This window comes from Coloeus monedula (assembly GCF_965178545.1).
Source record: "Coloeus monedula genome assembly, chromosome: 6".
NCBI classification, from domain to species: domain Eukaryota; kingdom Metazoa; phylum Chordata; class Aves; order Passeriformes; family Corvidae; genus Coloeus; species Coloeus monedula.
Window position 1 is genome coordinate 2,007,589 of NC_138786.1, and position 15,441 is coordinate 2,023,029.

Genomic DNA, 15,441 nt, shown 5'->3' on the forward strand with positions numbered 1-15,441 from the left:
CTCGAGACACAGGACAAACCAAGCTCATAGAAATGTCTTGGGTTTTTTAAAACATGTTTGATGTCCTTCTGCATGTTTTTGAGCCACCTTTAATTCAATTTCTGATTCTTTTTTTAACCAAGCGAAGTTCCTGGCAGTTGTTTTTTTTTTTTTTTTTTTTGTGGAGTCTTGCAATAGTTTAGTTATTCAGTCTTCTGGCAAGCTTTACATTTATTTTACTTTGCTGATCACAGGGTAAACACACCAGAAATTAAATAGTCATCATATAATTCAGTCCTGTCTGTGAAAACCTAACAAAAGAGCCTTTTCCTTCAACAGAAATGAGAGTGACTGTCCTGCTGTAATAGCTTAAAATACATTGGAGATAATGTGTTTAAAGAATAAGAAAGATGTGTTCTAATGACCAGTGATAGCTCTAAAGTATTTCAAGAGCTTGGTTCAAAGCCCCTTGAAAGGAAGAACAGTCCTTCTGCTGACACTACTAATCTTTGGATCGGGCTCATTAATGTATTGCAGATATTATATCCCCAGCTGCCAAAAAGCTGGAAAAAAAGGAGAATGTAGTCATAAAAATAGACATCAAATACATTTCTCTTCTGGGAATTAATATAGACGCGAAATATTGCTACTACTGCTCTCCGGGGCTTTATTACAGATATTTCTTTGCTGTTTTTAAAGGAATTAACAGGGCAAGCAGTTCATCTCATCCAGAACTCTGCCTCCAGCAAGGGCCAGTGTCTAACGCCACAGAGACTGGCAAAGGCTCGGGTTGCTGCAATAGTTTTCACTCCGGCGCTGTAAATCAGTCCTTTCCGGGATGTGCTGTGCCGATGGAGGGGAGGAAGGGCGGGAGGGAAAACAGACATATTCAGGCAAGACTTTCCCCATCTTTAGCCTCTCGGATTAATTACAGATCGATACTTGGTACTCTCTGGCTTTTATAGCTCATTAGGATCACACGGTGTCAGGGTGTAAATTTGTTACACAGCTTGCCAAGAACCGGGGGGTGTCTGGAAGCAAATGTTCGCTCGGGGCTATAAATGAGACACAACTGAGCTGACCGGTTTGAACTCTGGGTGGACAAATAATGCTTGGGATCTTTACCTCTGGCTCTCCAAGTGCCGTACAAACCCATGTGTGCGTGTGGGCATGTGCGTGCTCATGTCAGAGAGGGAGAGGGCGAGGAGAGGGATGGTGAGTGCCGCTCCTGTGTGCAGCTGAGAAGGCGGCACAATCCGGAACCAGGCGCTTATTTTTTTTCAGCCCTCGGGATCATTCTCAGGTCGCCCACCTGCCTGCCCACAGAAACAGCGTTAGTAAGGAATTAATAACGTGAGAACGCCTCGGCAGCCCCCAGCCCTGGCTCTGGGGAGCCCCGCTCTGTCTCTTTAAGGAACCCAGCGAGTCGTGATGCTGCTGTTTGTATTGCCGAATCCCCAGGAGTGCAGTTAAGAAACGGGCAGCTGTCTCTTTAAGTGTGATTTCCTTCTATTGTATTTGAATCGTGATCAGGAAAAAGGAAATGAAACCAGAGAGCCGGGGCTGAGCCACGGAGTAATAATAATCCCGGGGATGCGGCTGCCGCCGCTCGCAGCGCTGCCGCCCGGGCGCGGAGCGTGTGCGGAGCTGCCCGCGCAGAGCCGCTGAGCGCCGGGCGCGGAGCCGCGGTGGCGGCCGCGGCCGCCGCCCCCCGCCCGCCGCGGGAGCGGCCCCGCCGGCCGGGGCGCGGGGGGAGCGCGGCGGGGATGGGAGGTCAGCGCCGGGGGGGCCGTGCGGGGCGGGGGGGGGGCCGTGCGGGGCCGGAGCGCAGCCCCAGCCCCTGTGTGTCTCTCTCTGTCTCGGTGCTGCAGGAGGAAATCCTGTGAATGTCATCGCGGGGCGGCGGGGCAGCGCGGCTGGCGACAAGGCTCCGCGAGCAGACAGCCTCTGCGGGGGCGGCGGGGGCAGAGCCCACCACCGGCACGCCACAAAGGAACCGGCCCTGCCAATGTCATCGGCCATCGAGAGGAAAAGCCTCGATCCTTCCGAGTAAGTGCGCGCTTTTTCTCCGCGGTGACCCCGCTCGCCATCGTCCCCGCTCGCCTCCCGGTGCCACCCGTCCCCCCCGACGGAGCCGCCGCCGGCATTGTGTGCCCGGCAGCCCCGGAGGGCTTCGGCGGCAGCCCCCGCCGCTCCGAGCCCCCTTCCCTCGCACCGGGGACACCTGGCTGCCCCGGCCCCGCGGGGCTGACCGTGTGGGGGAGCTTGGGGAGAACCCCCCAAGTTGTGGGAAGGAGCAGCCGGGAGCAGAGAGGCGCAATTACCCCCGGGCAGGGCATCTCCCACTCGCTCATCCCACCGCGGGGTGGTGGGGATGCTCGGCGAGAGAGAGAGCATCCCGCTTCCCAAGCTTGAAGGTTTTCCATCCCGAGGGACCCTCTGTACCCCATCCCCGATCTGCCCAACTCGCTGCAGCCGATCAGTGAAAGGTCAGGGCTGTTGTCTGCGGGTGCCCAACTTCCACGTTTTCATAACGCAACTTCCAAGAGCTCGCAGAAAGCTTTGGTGGGGGCTGGGTGTTCTGCTAAGGGCATGTAGACCGACTTGATGGACGGGGTGTAGAAGATGAGCATTTCCCTCCCTGGATTTCCCACTCAGGGAAGGGACCGGCTCCCGTGCCCAGATCCAGGCTCTCTCCCGGGCTGTGCTCCCGCTGTCCCGCTGGCTGTGCTGCACACCCAGGGATGGTAGCTCAGCACGGAGCCAGGGTCACTTCAGCCCCGTACGTGCTAATTAACTGCACTTAGGCTTGTCTGGGATGGCGATAAGAGAGAAGAAAAAAGAAATAAATTATAAAATCTCCGTTTCCAGATAACGCTTAAAACATCGCTCTCAGTAAATTGAGTCATTCGTGGTTTGTTTCCTGTGAGATACTAAAAATGCCATCGCTTGGAGCCCGGAGTGAGCACATGGGAACTGCTGCTTTTGGGCATTAAATCACTTCATTCCATGATGTTTTACATGGTACATTTTCTTTTATGCTGTTTTTTAAGAAACGCTAATCCCAGCTCCTAATGATGTCCAGCTTTCAACTACAAAGTTTTTTTAAATCTTTATTTATTTACCTGCCGTGTGTTCTGGTGGCTTAAGTGCTGGCTTAGAAATCCACAGACATCAAAAGCCTAATGCATAAACCAGGAATGCTGTTCTGCATAAACATCCGTCGGGCTGTTCCGGAGCTTAGGGCTCTCAGAGAAACCTGGCTTGGGATTCCCAAACACCCCTCAGATGAAATATTTTGGGGTACGCTCCAGAGGTTCAAATAATGGATAATAAAGGATAATGATGTGTGCTTCCTTCAATTGGAAAGCTCTCAGAAGTTGTCAGCGTGGAGCCCACGTGTTAGGAAAGGGAGTACGCGGCCCAAAAGGATAAATTTGGAAAAAGTAGGGCCTAATCATGAGTTCCCCGTGATTTTAACGAAAACTCACAGGATGGAGAGCTGGCAGGACAGGGGTGTTACGGCATAACTTGCAGGGCCCAGCAGTTTAAACTTAGAAGGGAGAAACCAGAGCAGAATATAACCAGATAATATCTCAGGGCTCAGCTTGCCTAAATAAAAACTGCAGGATCACTTTCTCAGCCCAGAAGTTCTTGACCAGAGGTCGTTCCTCCCTGCTGAAGAAGGTAATTTTTGCCCAGAAAACTGCTGATCCAGTAAATAAGCAGGAGTAATACAATTTTTTTCCTGTTGCCTGCTGGAAACTGGGAGCAGAGCTTCTTCATCAGTGTAGGTCTCCTCTGCCCCCACCAGCCCAGGGGAGGACAGACCAATGACAGAAGCAAATTGCTTGGGGACTCTGTGCTGGAACACTGATCCAATAATATGAAAAAATTTGGGGTCCACTCTACTAGCCACAGGTTTGAAATGAAATGAATCAAGTGCTTAAGGGATGGATCCAGTAGATTTTTTTGATTGACTTCTCTGGGGTTTGGGTGAAGCCCAATACATTACAAAACTGGGTTCAGGCACTATTCTTTTAATTGTTTGCTGGTTTTTTTTTTTTTTTTTTTTTGTAAAAAAAGACACATTACCCCAAAAGACACAGAAGTTCTTAAGAGCATAGCTTTGAAGAAAATTCTCACTTCTTTTATTAGAATTATCCTAGATCTCCGAGCTTTTTAGAAAAAGGAGCAACATAAGGTGCATAGAGTCAGTGCTAATATCACAATAAAGATTTGTGCCTCCTTTCACTCATGGATGTGTAAATCCCAGGTAATTGAGGGATGTTGGCATAGACCCATCCCAGGGGATTCATGTCCTTGGCTAAGGGAAAAAAGAAATCCTGCAGCAACATGAGGTAAAATTTTGGCTTTATTAAAACCAGCAGCGAAACTTAAACCAGTCGGGCAACAGAATCAACTGTTGTATTTATTCATTTTGTGCTGTTCTGAGAAGCGACACCCTCAAACTTCGTCTCCAAATTTCCGTTTCCCAACGGAAAGTGTGAAATCCCTTGGGTGCCTTTCTTAGTCCTGGTGCAAATGAGCAAAAACAAGGACACAATCCCTGTCCTAACCTGTCCGACCTTGCGATTTGTTTTGCTTTTCCTTCTCCTTCCCGCGCGGACGCTCTTTGGAGTGGCTTTCCCTCGCCCAGCGGTTGTCTCATTCCCGCAGGGAGCCGGTGGATGAGGTGCTGCAGATCCCCCCGTCGCTGCTGACATGCGGGGGGTGCCAGCAGAACATCGGGGACCGCTATTTCCTGAAGGCCATCGACCAGTACTGGCACGAGGACTGCCTCAGCTGCGACCTGTGCGGCTGCCGGCTCGGCGAGGTGGGCAGGCGCCTCTACTACAAACTGGGCAGGAAGCTCTGCAGGAGGGACTATCTCAGGTAGGCATCCCCCTCCTCACACCCCCGCCCCCCTCCTTCCCATCGTTTACTGACTACAGCTAGGAATAAGGAATTCATTTGGAATGGCTCTCAAAGCCTGGCAGCAGTCACGGGTGTAACAGCGTCTGCAAGCTCAGGTTTGCAGTATGGGCTCCTGTCGTGGAATCCCTGAATTGTTTGGGTTGGAAAGGGACCTTACAGCTCCTCTTGTTTCAGCCCCCCTGCAACAGGCAGGGACACCTTCCAGTATTGGGAATTGGTTGCTCCAATTCCCCTCCAACCTGGCCTTCCAGGGATGGGGCATCTGCAGCTTCTCTGGGCAACCTGTGCCAGGGCCTCACCTCAGGGAAGAATTCCTTCCCAATATCCCAACTAAACACCCCTTCTGTCACTTTAAAGCCATTCCCCCTTGTCCTGTCCCTCCATTTCTTGTCCAAAGTCTCTCTCCAGCTCTCCTGGAACCCCTTTAGGTACTGGAAGGGGCTCTAAGGTCTCCCCAGAGCCTTCTCCAGGGTGCACAGCCCCAACTTCCTCAGCCCATCCTTGTATTTTTGGGATTCATATGCAGATGCTTTATAGTATTGCTGGGATTCTTCAGTAAGTGATGGATAAAACTAGAGATTATCTGTGCTGGTTAGATAAACAACTTAAGAGTTGTTTATAGCTAAATCTTTAAAAAATGGGGGAGAAAAAAAGCATTTTTAATGGAAATGAAAGCAGTGCTAACATGTTGTGGACAAAGCAGAATTATTTGATAATGTGAAGGATATTGAAAGAACTCCTAGGACTCAGAGTTGTTGGCATCTGTCGTTCTGCACAGACCTAACCCCATAGCTCCAGGTGAACCATGCAGGGTCAGTGTGGCATTCTGGCAAGCAGAAACTGGGAAAAGGGGCTGAATTCCAGCAGTCTCCCACTGAGCTGGCAATGAACTGGTTCCCCTGAATGGTTTTAAGGAGTTCTGTGCTTCTCCCAGCATTGCCATGGAGCTGAAAGGTGTTTAAACCCAGGTTAAGAGGTGAAAGATCATTTGGGTTTTTAGCATTCTTAAGCCTGGTGCTGAATAAGCAAGAATTTGCACATTTTGCAGAACCAGATCCTACAAATACACTTGTTATGGGTGTTTTCATCAGTAACTCTCTGCCTGCCTGTTTTGCCAAAGTTTGTAAGTAAGGGACTAATTGGAGACTAAGATATTTCACAAAAATTGATAACAAAGGATCTTTACATTCCTGGTTAAAATGTATCGATCTTTGCTGTGCTGGTTGTGTTCCATTTCTTCTCATGGATCCCTAATGTGTCAGGGAGGTTTGTGGAACAGAATAATGATATTTGGTATTTTTCCAGCCTTTTTACTGAAGGCTAACTTACCTGCCAATAAAAACTAAACCAAAATCTCAGTGGACTTCCTAATTATGCTGTCCCTGAACTTTGCTGATGGGAATTTTGCCAAGCAGAAATTAAGGACTGAGTTCTGCTAATGGGACCACTTGTAAATCCAGCAGCGATCCGGTGTTAATTACACTTCCCAGATACTTTTCATCTTAAAATGGAAGCAACAGGAAATATGGCAGTACAGTTAATGCATTTTCTTGCAGTGAAATCCAACGTTTTTATTTATTTAATAATGCAACAGATAATATCTTCCCTCATTAATGAAGAATTTGGCAACCATTGTGTAACCTTAGCATTACTTTCCCTGGGCAGAAGTAAACACTGACATCTCCTGGTAGACAAAAGGAATTATGTCCTTTCTCCTTGAAGGTCTCTTAATTTACCAGACATCCTTTTTCCAGTTCAGAAGATGATGTAAATCAGGCCCAGCACATGCAGGAGACGTGTGGGAGGTGGAAAAACTCTTTCTAGAATTAGTATGGAAGTTCAGAAGTCAAACTCAATGGGTGTATACACTGAACACATCACCTGTAGCATTCCTCCCTTTTAAGAAAAAAATACCAATATATTCATGCTTCTTTATTACTGCCTTGACTTAAACTCTGCAGAGCATTCATTAGAGGCTCCTTTTCATGGACAGTATCATGAGGCCCTCAGGAGGGTTTCTCCATGTGGATTAAAGAGCAGTCCACATCATAAAACTGTTTGGGCTAGCATAGGTATCTAGGAGGTCTTAGAATGTGTCCTGAAACCCATCAGGAGCGGCTTCATGGATCAGGAATGCCTTCATGGATATAGAAATGATTGAAGGCATTTCCAGTGTGGAGGCACAGACAAAAGGCAGGAGAGCCTTAGACCATGACTTGTCTCAACTCCTTCCCGTAAACTACAGAGCAACAGCTTAAGAAAGGCAAAAATGATCAACGAAAGGTAATTTCTGTTGATCACAGAAGTGGAAGTGTTAGTATGGCACAACTTCAGGCAGTGCTCTGGGGAACCTTTGTTCCTCCAGTTCAGGATAAGGTCACTTATCAGAGAAGTCAATTATATTGATAGATTTGAGTAGATTTAGATTGGATATTAAGGAAGAAATCTTTCCCTGTGAGGATGGTGAGGCCCTGGCACAGGTTGCCCAGAGAAGCTGTGGCTGCCCTATTCCTGGAAATGTTCAAGGCCAGGTTGGATGGGGCTTGCAACCACCTGGGATGGTGGAAGGCGTCCCTGCCCGTGGCAGGGGGTGGAACTGGATGGACTTCAAATTTCCCTCCAACCCATTCTGTGATTTTATCCAAGGTGAAGACCTTGGATTTTCTGTTTCAATTTTGGTTGTTGCAAAGTTTCCAGTTCTGCTTGGCAGCTTTCCATGTGAACTCCCTCTAACTCAGCACTGGTCCTAATGGATCAAGGATGCTGTGCTCTCGTTTTGATTCGGTTTTCCCTCTCTGCCTGTCGTTCCAGGCTCTTTGGCCAGGACGGGCTGTGCGCCTCCTGTGAGAAGCGGATCCGGGCCTATGAGATGACCATGCGGGTGAAGGACAAGGTGTATCACCTTGAGTGCTTCAAGTGCGCCGCCTGCCAGAAGCACTTCTGTGTGGGGGACAGGTACCTCCTCATCAACTCGGACATAGTGTGCGAGCAGGACATCTACGAGTGGACTAAGATCAACGGCATGATCTAGCGTGGACGTGCCTGGCGGTCTGTGACAGACACCTCCCGGGCCCAGCTGCACCGAGGATGTCATCCCTTGAGCTGTGGGCTTTGGAACGGGGGGGAAACACCACGCAGTCGGCCCTTGGCAGGCAGTGCTCCGTAGAATGTAAACTACACCCAGGTGAAGGAGGGAGAGCAAAGCAATAGTAGCTAGACTGACTTGTGTTCACAGTACGGACAGTAACTGACATCAGCTGGCAGTCGGGGACAGACACAGCACCATAACCCATCCTCCCAACTGGAACAGAATAGGGACTTCTGTAAAGAGATGTTATGACGTTGTCACCTGCAGACTAGGATTGTGCAATTCGGTTTTCTTTTTGTCTTGTTTTAATTACTGAGCTTAGATGACAAGCTCCCACAGTAGGCGTGACGAGGAATGCTGGAAGGAAAGAGCCATCCCTCACGTGGTCATTCCATATGGCCTCACGCTTTGGGTGGGAGAGGAAGCAGCAGAAGGGTGGGGGTTATTTTTGCATGGAATTTTTCTTTTTCCTTTGAGAATGAACAGTGCATCCTCTAGTCCCAAACTCTTCTTTTAAAAACCCTGCTGAATAGTTGTTTTCGGGCACTGCTGTCTCAAGATGAGATGTTCCCCAGATCATTTATATACAAATATAAATCTAAAGAGTTGTTCAACTATTTTATTAACTTAGATTATATCAATAAAATATTTGTTGTGTGTAGTAAGACTCTGCAGCTTTAATAAAAATAATGAAAGATTTGACTGTTGTTCTTTCTCTTTTTTTTTGAGTTGTGCTGGGTTTTTTGTATTATTAATTTTACTTTTTTTGTGTACACCTGGATCCACTTCAGGTTGTTTCAAAGCACAAATGTGAGAACACTGAGGGCTCAGTAAATCCTGTGCTCTTCACGCTAAGAAATTAGATTGTGCTGTAGGACAAATTAGTGTTGTGTGACACTAAGGCTCCTTGGTGTTTACAAGAATGTTTTGAGGCTGGTTCTGGGTGTTTTGCAACAGATTGAGTCTGTCTGATCTTGGGAATTGTGTAAGACTTGTGTCTTTTAGAAAGGTAGCTCATCCTGATTTTGCTCTGGATTATGGAATCCAGGATAATATCAGGAGAGCCAATAAATGTATTTAGAAATAATTCATTTCAGTCATCTTTAAGGTCCCTTCCAAACCAAACCATTCTATTATATCACATTCTCTCCAACTTATTTTTCCTGAGGTGAATAGTCTAAGTTTCTTCTTTCCTGAAAGCTGTTTCATGCCTCTGATAAACTCTTATTTCTCATCTCTGGTTCTACATTATTCTTTCTGAGAGTGGGACTAGAACCGCAAGTTGTGTTGAAAGGCACTAAAAGCTTTTCCCACAACTGAGCAAGTCTGGCACCCACGCAGGAGGTGCTTGGCAGGTCCATTCACTCCATCACTACTGACACATCAGGAGTAGCATCAAAACCTATGCATATCTACTTGACTATTCTCAATAAACTTGTCACCCAGGGGATGTCCCATCCACTGATCAGTGACAATGTTCTGCATTTTACAATGGATATTCTGAGAGCTCTTTTCTTGCTTTTGTTGTCACAAGTAGAGCTGGGGACAAAGCCTTTAAATCTTGTTACCAGTGAAACTGGAAACTACACTTAACAAGACCATGCTTGGAAAGCATAGTTTGAGGGTGATGATATTTAGCTGTTTTCCAGTGATATGCTGACCTCTGGAGGCCACAGGCAGCTGGTTATCATTACAATTATTAGCCTAAACTCCTGCCAGCAGAGGCACAAGGGAAACACAGCTATCAGCTCTCTTCATTCACAGTGGCTCCTTGCAAATATTCGGTCCAGCTAGAAACAAAGCCTAAAATAATTAATGAGTTCATTTACACAGCTTGGTGGGTGTACACAGGATGCTGAGCTAGGGTGGAGGTGCACAATGGTCCTTCAGGTTGTGTCACACGTACACACAGTGTGAGCAGTAACAGGGCTGATTTTCATTATTCCACCACACAGAAAACTTTGACTGTAAATTTAATGCAGGGGGCATCATTTAAATCTGGGCCGAGATCAGGGAAGAGTGTCAATAGTTCAGGGAGACCTTGTAGTTTTGCACTAAGTAGACCAAAACTTGTGTTTTGTTCTCACCTCAGAAAGTGACTTTTGGCAAGGCAGTTCAATATTTTGCTTTTCATTTACCCACCTATAGAATGGAGATGTTCTCACTTATTCCATAAAACTTCCTAATGCAAATGCACTCATTATTTTGTGTAAGGTCTAGTTTACACAGGGCAATATATTTTTAGACCTACTTGTAAAAGGAGGGTCCACAGTGGGGATCATGTTTTTTATAAGACCACCAGTTTTATTCAGTCTGTGTAACTTCAGGAAGAGCTTAAGCTGAACTGGAAAGTGCCAGAAGAGCCTCCACTTGAGCAGCAGTATTGCTCTACCCAAACAATTATACCAGTCTGTTGCTGGACTTTTCCCTGACAGATTCCCAACGCTTGCTCTCCGGGTCCAGGAGGAGAGAGAGCAGATTTCTCTTGGAATTAGCGTAAGCAACACTTTACCTCATCTCAGTTATGTTCCTCCCAGTAAGGACGCTCTCCTGGAACAACAAGAAAATAAAATGTTCCAAAAACAACCACAGAAATGAAAGCAAAGCTGATTTAAAGTCCTAAGCAAAAAGCACAAAAATCTGAATATGACTTCATCACTGATACTCAAATGCGTCGGCCTTTCCGTGTTTTCACTATCAGCAGTATTTTAAAAGGCGTATCATCCGTCAAGACTCCCCTTCTTTGTCCCCATTATTCAGTGTCATGGCAGGAAGATGAGAGCATTACCATCGATATCACTTTTTTAATTCCCTGCCCTTGAATAAGGGCAATAAGAGCCCTGCATAATAGAGTTTTCAGTGGAGAGAGTAAATGGGAATCGGTTGTTAATTCAATTCAGGATCCAAAAGCCGTCTCTCCCTTCTCTTTTCTCAAGGTAATACTCTGCCTCCAATTGTCATTATAGCCGAGAATGAAATTATTTGAATTCTGGACACATCAGCACAAAACCCAAGACTCCCTGCCAATTTCGTTGCCTGCTTGGAAGAGAACATCAGAGAGCATCACTCATTTATACGACTGCCAGCCTGAGACTGTAAATTCAGAAAACAAGGAGGCCTCAGGTGCTGCACTTTAACAGGTCTTTCTGCTCCTGAATCACCCCCCCTTTGGCACCCCCATCACACACAAGGTAACATTTTATCTCTGAAAGGCAAAGCTTTCAAGCATCTGCCAGAGCACACGCTCTGTACGGCCTGAATATGAATTGAAAATGAGACTATTACGTTTATTAATTGGTATCAGTGACTTAAGGCTTTGAAGGAGATTCATGGCACTCGGGAAAATAATCTATAAAGATTTTTGTTGCTCTAAAAAGACAGTGCAGCATCAGCTTATTTCACTTGCAGCAGGTTCATCTCTTTTATGGAGCACATACTGCACTGCAGGCAAAGGGAATTTTAATGGACACTGGAAAAAATAATCTATTCCACTGTCCCGCAACAACTAAAAAAAACATGAAAAGACACAGAACAGAGAGATTGGGATACGATATCGCAAAACATTTAAGGCACTATAATTAAATTAAGATTCAGAAGTCTGTCAGTGAGATGATGAAGATTAAACTGGCAGAAAGTTGAACCGTGTTTGAAGCAACTTGTTCCCTCCTGCTGAGGGTTGCTTTGTACCAGGCTAATGAGAAGGCACATCTCGGAAAGGTTCCTAACACACCAGCAGATCTCTGATGGTAATTAATCAATGTGGTTTGCAGGAGCATACACCACGTGCCATTTTCAAGTGCCTCGCAAGCATTAATTAATGTGTTATTGTATTTCTTGCTCCCGTTTTAAGCCACAAGCCCTGCCCCAGAGCAAGCCATGCATGACAAATTTCGATTTTTTAAAGATTTTCAGGGAAGAGATTTTTCTTTTTTTAATGAAAAAATTGAGTGCACTTTTCACTAAGTGCTCTGTGATCACCTCTGCTCTGTATCTGGCATATTCTGGTTACATTTACAGCTGGGCATAAGGCAGAAAAACCTGTAACCAAGGGGGAATGGGCTGCAAGAAGGTTGATTCCTGTGAAGGTGCTGGAACTGGAGGAGAGGCAACAAGGAATGTTGCAACAGGAGCGACTAGGGTGATGGAAAGCTGTTGCTTTGCAGTGTTGAGAGAGAAATAACTTTTGAAAGCCATGACCCAAAAGAAATAACTCCTTCTGTAGTCCAGTAGCTCTGTACCAGCTATATTTCATGTGATTCCTGAGATGTTTCCTCTTCAGGTCTGCAACTTCTTGGGTTGGTTGGTAAAAATTCGTAGGGTTTTGGTTTTCTCCCCTCCTCAGATGTGTCTTGCATCTTGTCTCAGGCAACTTCACCAATGTAATTCGTAACAGCTGTGAGCTGGTTTTGAGATACAGAAATGCTTTACTTATTTACTTGTATTTTAAAGAAACAATCACAATAAAGTGAAATTCTCCTTCAATAAGGCAGGTAGTCTTCAGTCTGGCATGGTGACAGCTCCCCGAACTGGTGCTTACCATGTTGCTATCTCATGAAAAAGACCCAAGACCTGCAATCATCAACCTAAAGATGCTTTGCAACGCCGGGAAACTCTTGGTGGGCTCTAAGATAAGGCTCCATCACAATGTGGCTGGGATTTTTTGCAGTCCATGGCTGTAAGCAAGCGCCAAACGAGCCGTGATGCAGCCACCCTGGAATTCTTGGAGCTGGCCCAGCAGCGAGTGTGACCCAACATGCACGAGAAGCGTGCTGTCCAGCTGATAAGGAAACGTGCATCAGCAAATACGGCTTGTTTATCCGGTCAAAACTGCTTTGGAGGAGTGCAAGCAGAAAGAGGCCGGGTCTGCACTACACAGATAAGAGCTCTGACCAAAAGGATGACCAAAGGTCGCACCAGGCCTCCTGGAAAGTCCCAAAGAGAAGCTTTCAGTGGGAATGGATGACTAAGGGAATTGCAAAGGGCTTCTGGAGGCTTTTATCTGTGTGCTGCCTCTCCAAATCCAGCTCAGCACTTCGGTCATTTGTTGTTGCCACGCTCTGATGAACGTGCTCTGGCTCGAGGAGTTGGGAGCCAAAAAACCCCACCACTGCAGCCGTGACTGACTGCCCGCCTCGTTAACAATCTCAGCTAATGACCTAAGGACAGTGTGGAGTTGAAAAGTGAGCTGCTGTCTGGGTCATACACGTGGGGTTTTTTCAGGTCAGGAAAGACTCAATAGCAGGAGTTTTGTCCAGGGATGCCTCATTATTCTCTATGTTCCTCAGGTAAAGGAAGACCTCCTGAGCTCCCACACAAAGCAAGCAGGGTCTCATTCCTCCAGCCTCTTTCAGCAGAGTCTTTCACACATCCCTTAGGCCATGAACCATCTCATGACATTGGGAATCACACACAGTGAAAACGCTGGAAGTGTGTGAAATTAGAAATACTCCTGAGGCAAGAATCGTGCCTTTCTATGCCATCCATGATCTCTAAAGTAAACAAACTTTATTTTTTATACTTTCCCAGGTGAATGTTTTCATTTGTAGTAGCATCTTCTATTTGATTTATGTGAGAGGATGATATGAATAGAAAACCAACTTGGAGCTAAGCAACGCTGTGGAAGAATAAAACTTGGCTGTGCCAGTTTGTGTCAACACGGAATCTTTGATCTGAGGAAAAAAGCCCAGTCTATCAACATTGCGCTCCAAGTGGGATTCTGAACTCTCCAGACATACATAAATATTTCAGACCTGTTTTGGAACTAAGAATCTGAGGCAAAAAGATTTGCTAATAACCAAAGACAAGCCTGAAGCCACAGAGCACCTTGATTCAGAGCGGGGAGGACCGGACATGGCCTTTTGATAACCTCAGGCAACTGATGCAGGCAAAAGCATCCACGTGGGAGATGGCCCAGAAGGATGAAAGCTGGGAGCAGGCTCCAGTTGCTTTGTAAGCACCAGATGAAGTCCGTTGGTTGATTCTTGGAGATTCCTTGGACTTCATTTGACTGTGGAGCAGCCAAGGCTAGTTTACCACTGTGTGAAATTAGGGAGAGGCGTTGTTGGTTTATCCTGGGTCTATGTGGCCCTAACAAGGCTGGGATTTTTTCAGCTGTTGTTTCCTTGTGTCAGCAGGCAGCTCAATGCTGTGCTCTGTCAGAGATCCCATTTGTTACTAAAATGTCCAACAAGCTGCCATGCAATACTTAGTTTATTCACGCAGACATTTCCCTGAAGTTCTGGCTCTGATCCCTCCCTGTCATCTCTCACATCTCATCTGAGATTCGCTCTTGTGAAGCCTAAAGATGCCATTTGTTAACAGTTCATATGTAAATCCCCCACTGTTCAAAGGACTGCTGAACTGTCTTTATGTTTGTGTGATTCACTGGAGTCACCGCAGGATCGTACAGCTCCCATTTTTAATTTTCTTACCCTGCCCCTTCCGTGTTCTTTATTACAGTCACTCCTTGTGTTCTGGCTAATTTTACATGATCAGATTTCCAAGCCAAGGTCACTGCCTGGTTATTCCTGTGAAGCCCTGACCTTATTGCATCTTTGCTACAGCAAAGAACAAACCCAATAAGAACAGTATAATAACAACACAAATTTTCTGGACTTCAGCTTCTTTCTTGCTACCAATTCCCCAAGCTGCCTCCTCCCCTCGAAGCCTCAGTTTTGCCCATGTATTAATGTCCATTTAGAGCACTAAGAAGCTGATCTTGTGAACAGCAGACCATTCCCAAAAACCTTAGCACATTAGTCGAGTATCCAGAGACTCAGCACCCGGTGGTGAAGATCCCCAGTGTGTCGTTTCATTAGATTTTCAAGAAGTAAAAATAAATGAAAGATGCTAAAAGCCTCATCATCTCTCACAGATTAAACATGGCATGCGCTGAGCAATCTGAGAAATTTGCAGCCTGATGAGTACCTCTGATCTATTTGGCCATTTGGGCTCCATGACTGGTGATAATGGAAGAAAAATTAGGCTCCATTATTAAAGTGGAAAAGAACCTTTATGTCTAGGCCGAGCTGGAAAAATTCCATGATGACTTACTGGTGTCATAGTTTCTGTAGCTGTCAGTTATTTGATGGAGAATGCGAAGGCTGCTGTGGGTAAAACATTGAAAAACTACAATTTTATGTGGGTTTATGTTTGCTTTAGGTTCTGTGGGTTTCGTTTGGTTGATTGCTTTTTCTTTTGTTGTTTTTGGTTTTTTCCTTCAGTCTCAGGAAGAGATATTTCTGTTTTACTATGCTTTTTTCATAATTGTTAGGATATCCATTAGGAAAGTAAAATGCCAGCCATTTCTGCACTGGAGGAGCCTCTAGCCTGACCAGGGGTGACAATCAATTTTTATAACTAACTCCAATAGCTCCTCCACCTCCATCTTCACCACTGCCTAAGCCCTCGAGTAACACCTTGGATCTATGCAAGTG

General features: G+C 46.1%; 1 protein-coding gene across 1 annotated transcript; it reads left to right on the plus strand.

The window, feature by feature from the left end:
• The first annotated feature begins 1,696 nt into the window (after positions 1-1,696).
• On the plus strand, positions 1,697-8,672 carry LMO2 (LIM domain only 2). Its single transcript, XM_082282789.1, has 4 exons — positions 1,697-1,752; positions 1,851-2,028; positions 4,660-4,875; positions 7,729-8,672. Exons 1-4 carry the CDS (start codon positions 1,746-1,748, stop codon positions 7,946-7,948), a joined length of 621 nt encoding a protein of 206 aa, XP_082138915.1. The 5' UTR covers positions 1,697-1,745; the 3' UTR covers positions 7,949-8,672.
• The last annotated feature ends 6,769 nt before the right edge of the window (positions 8,673-15,441 follow it).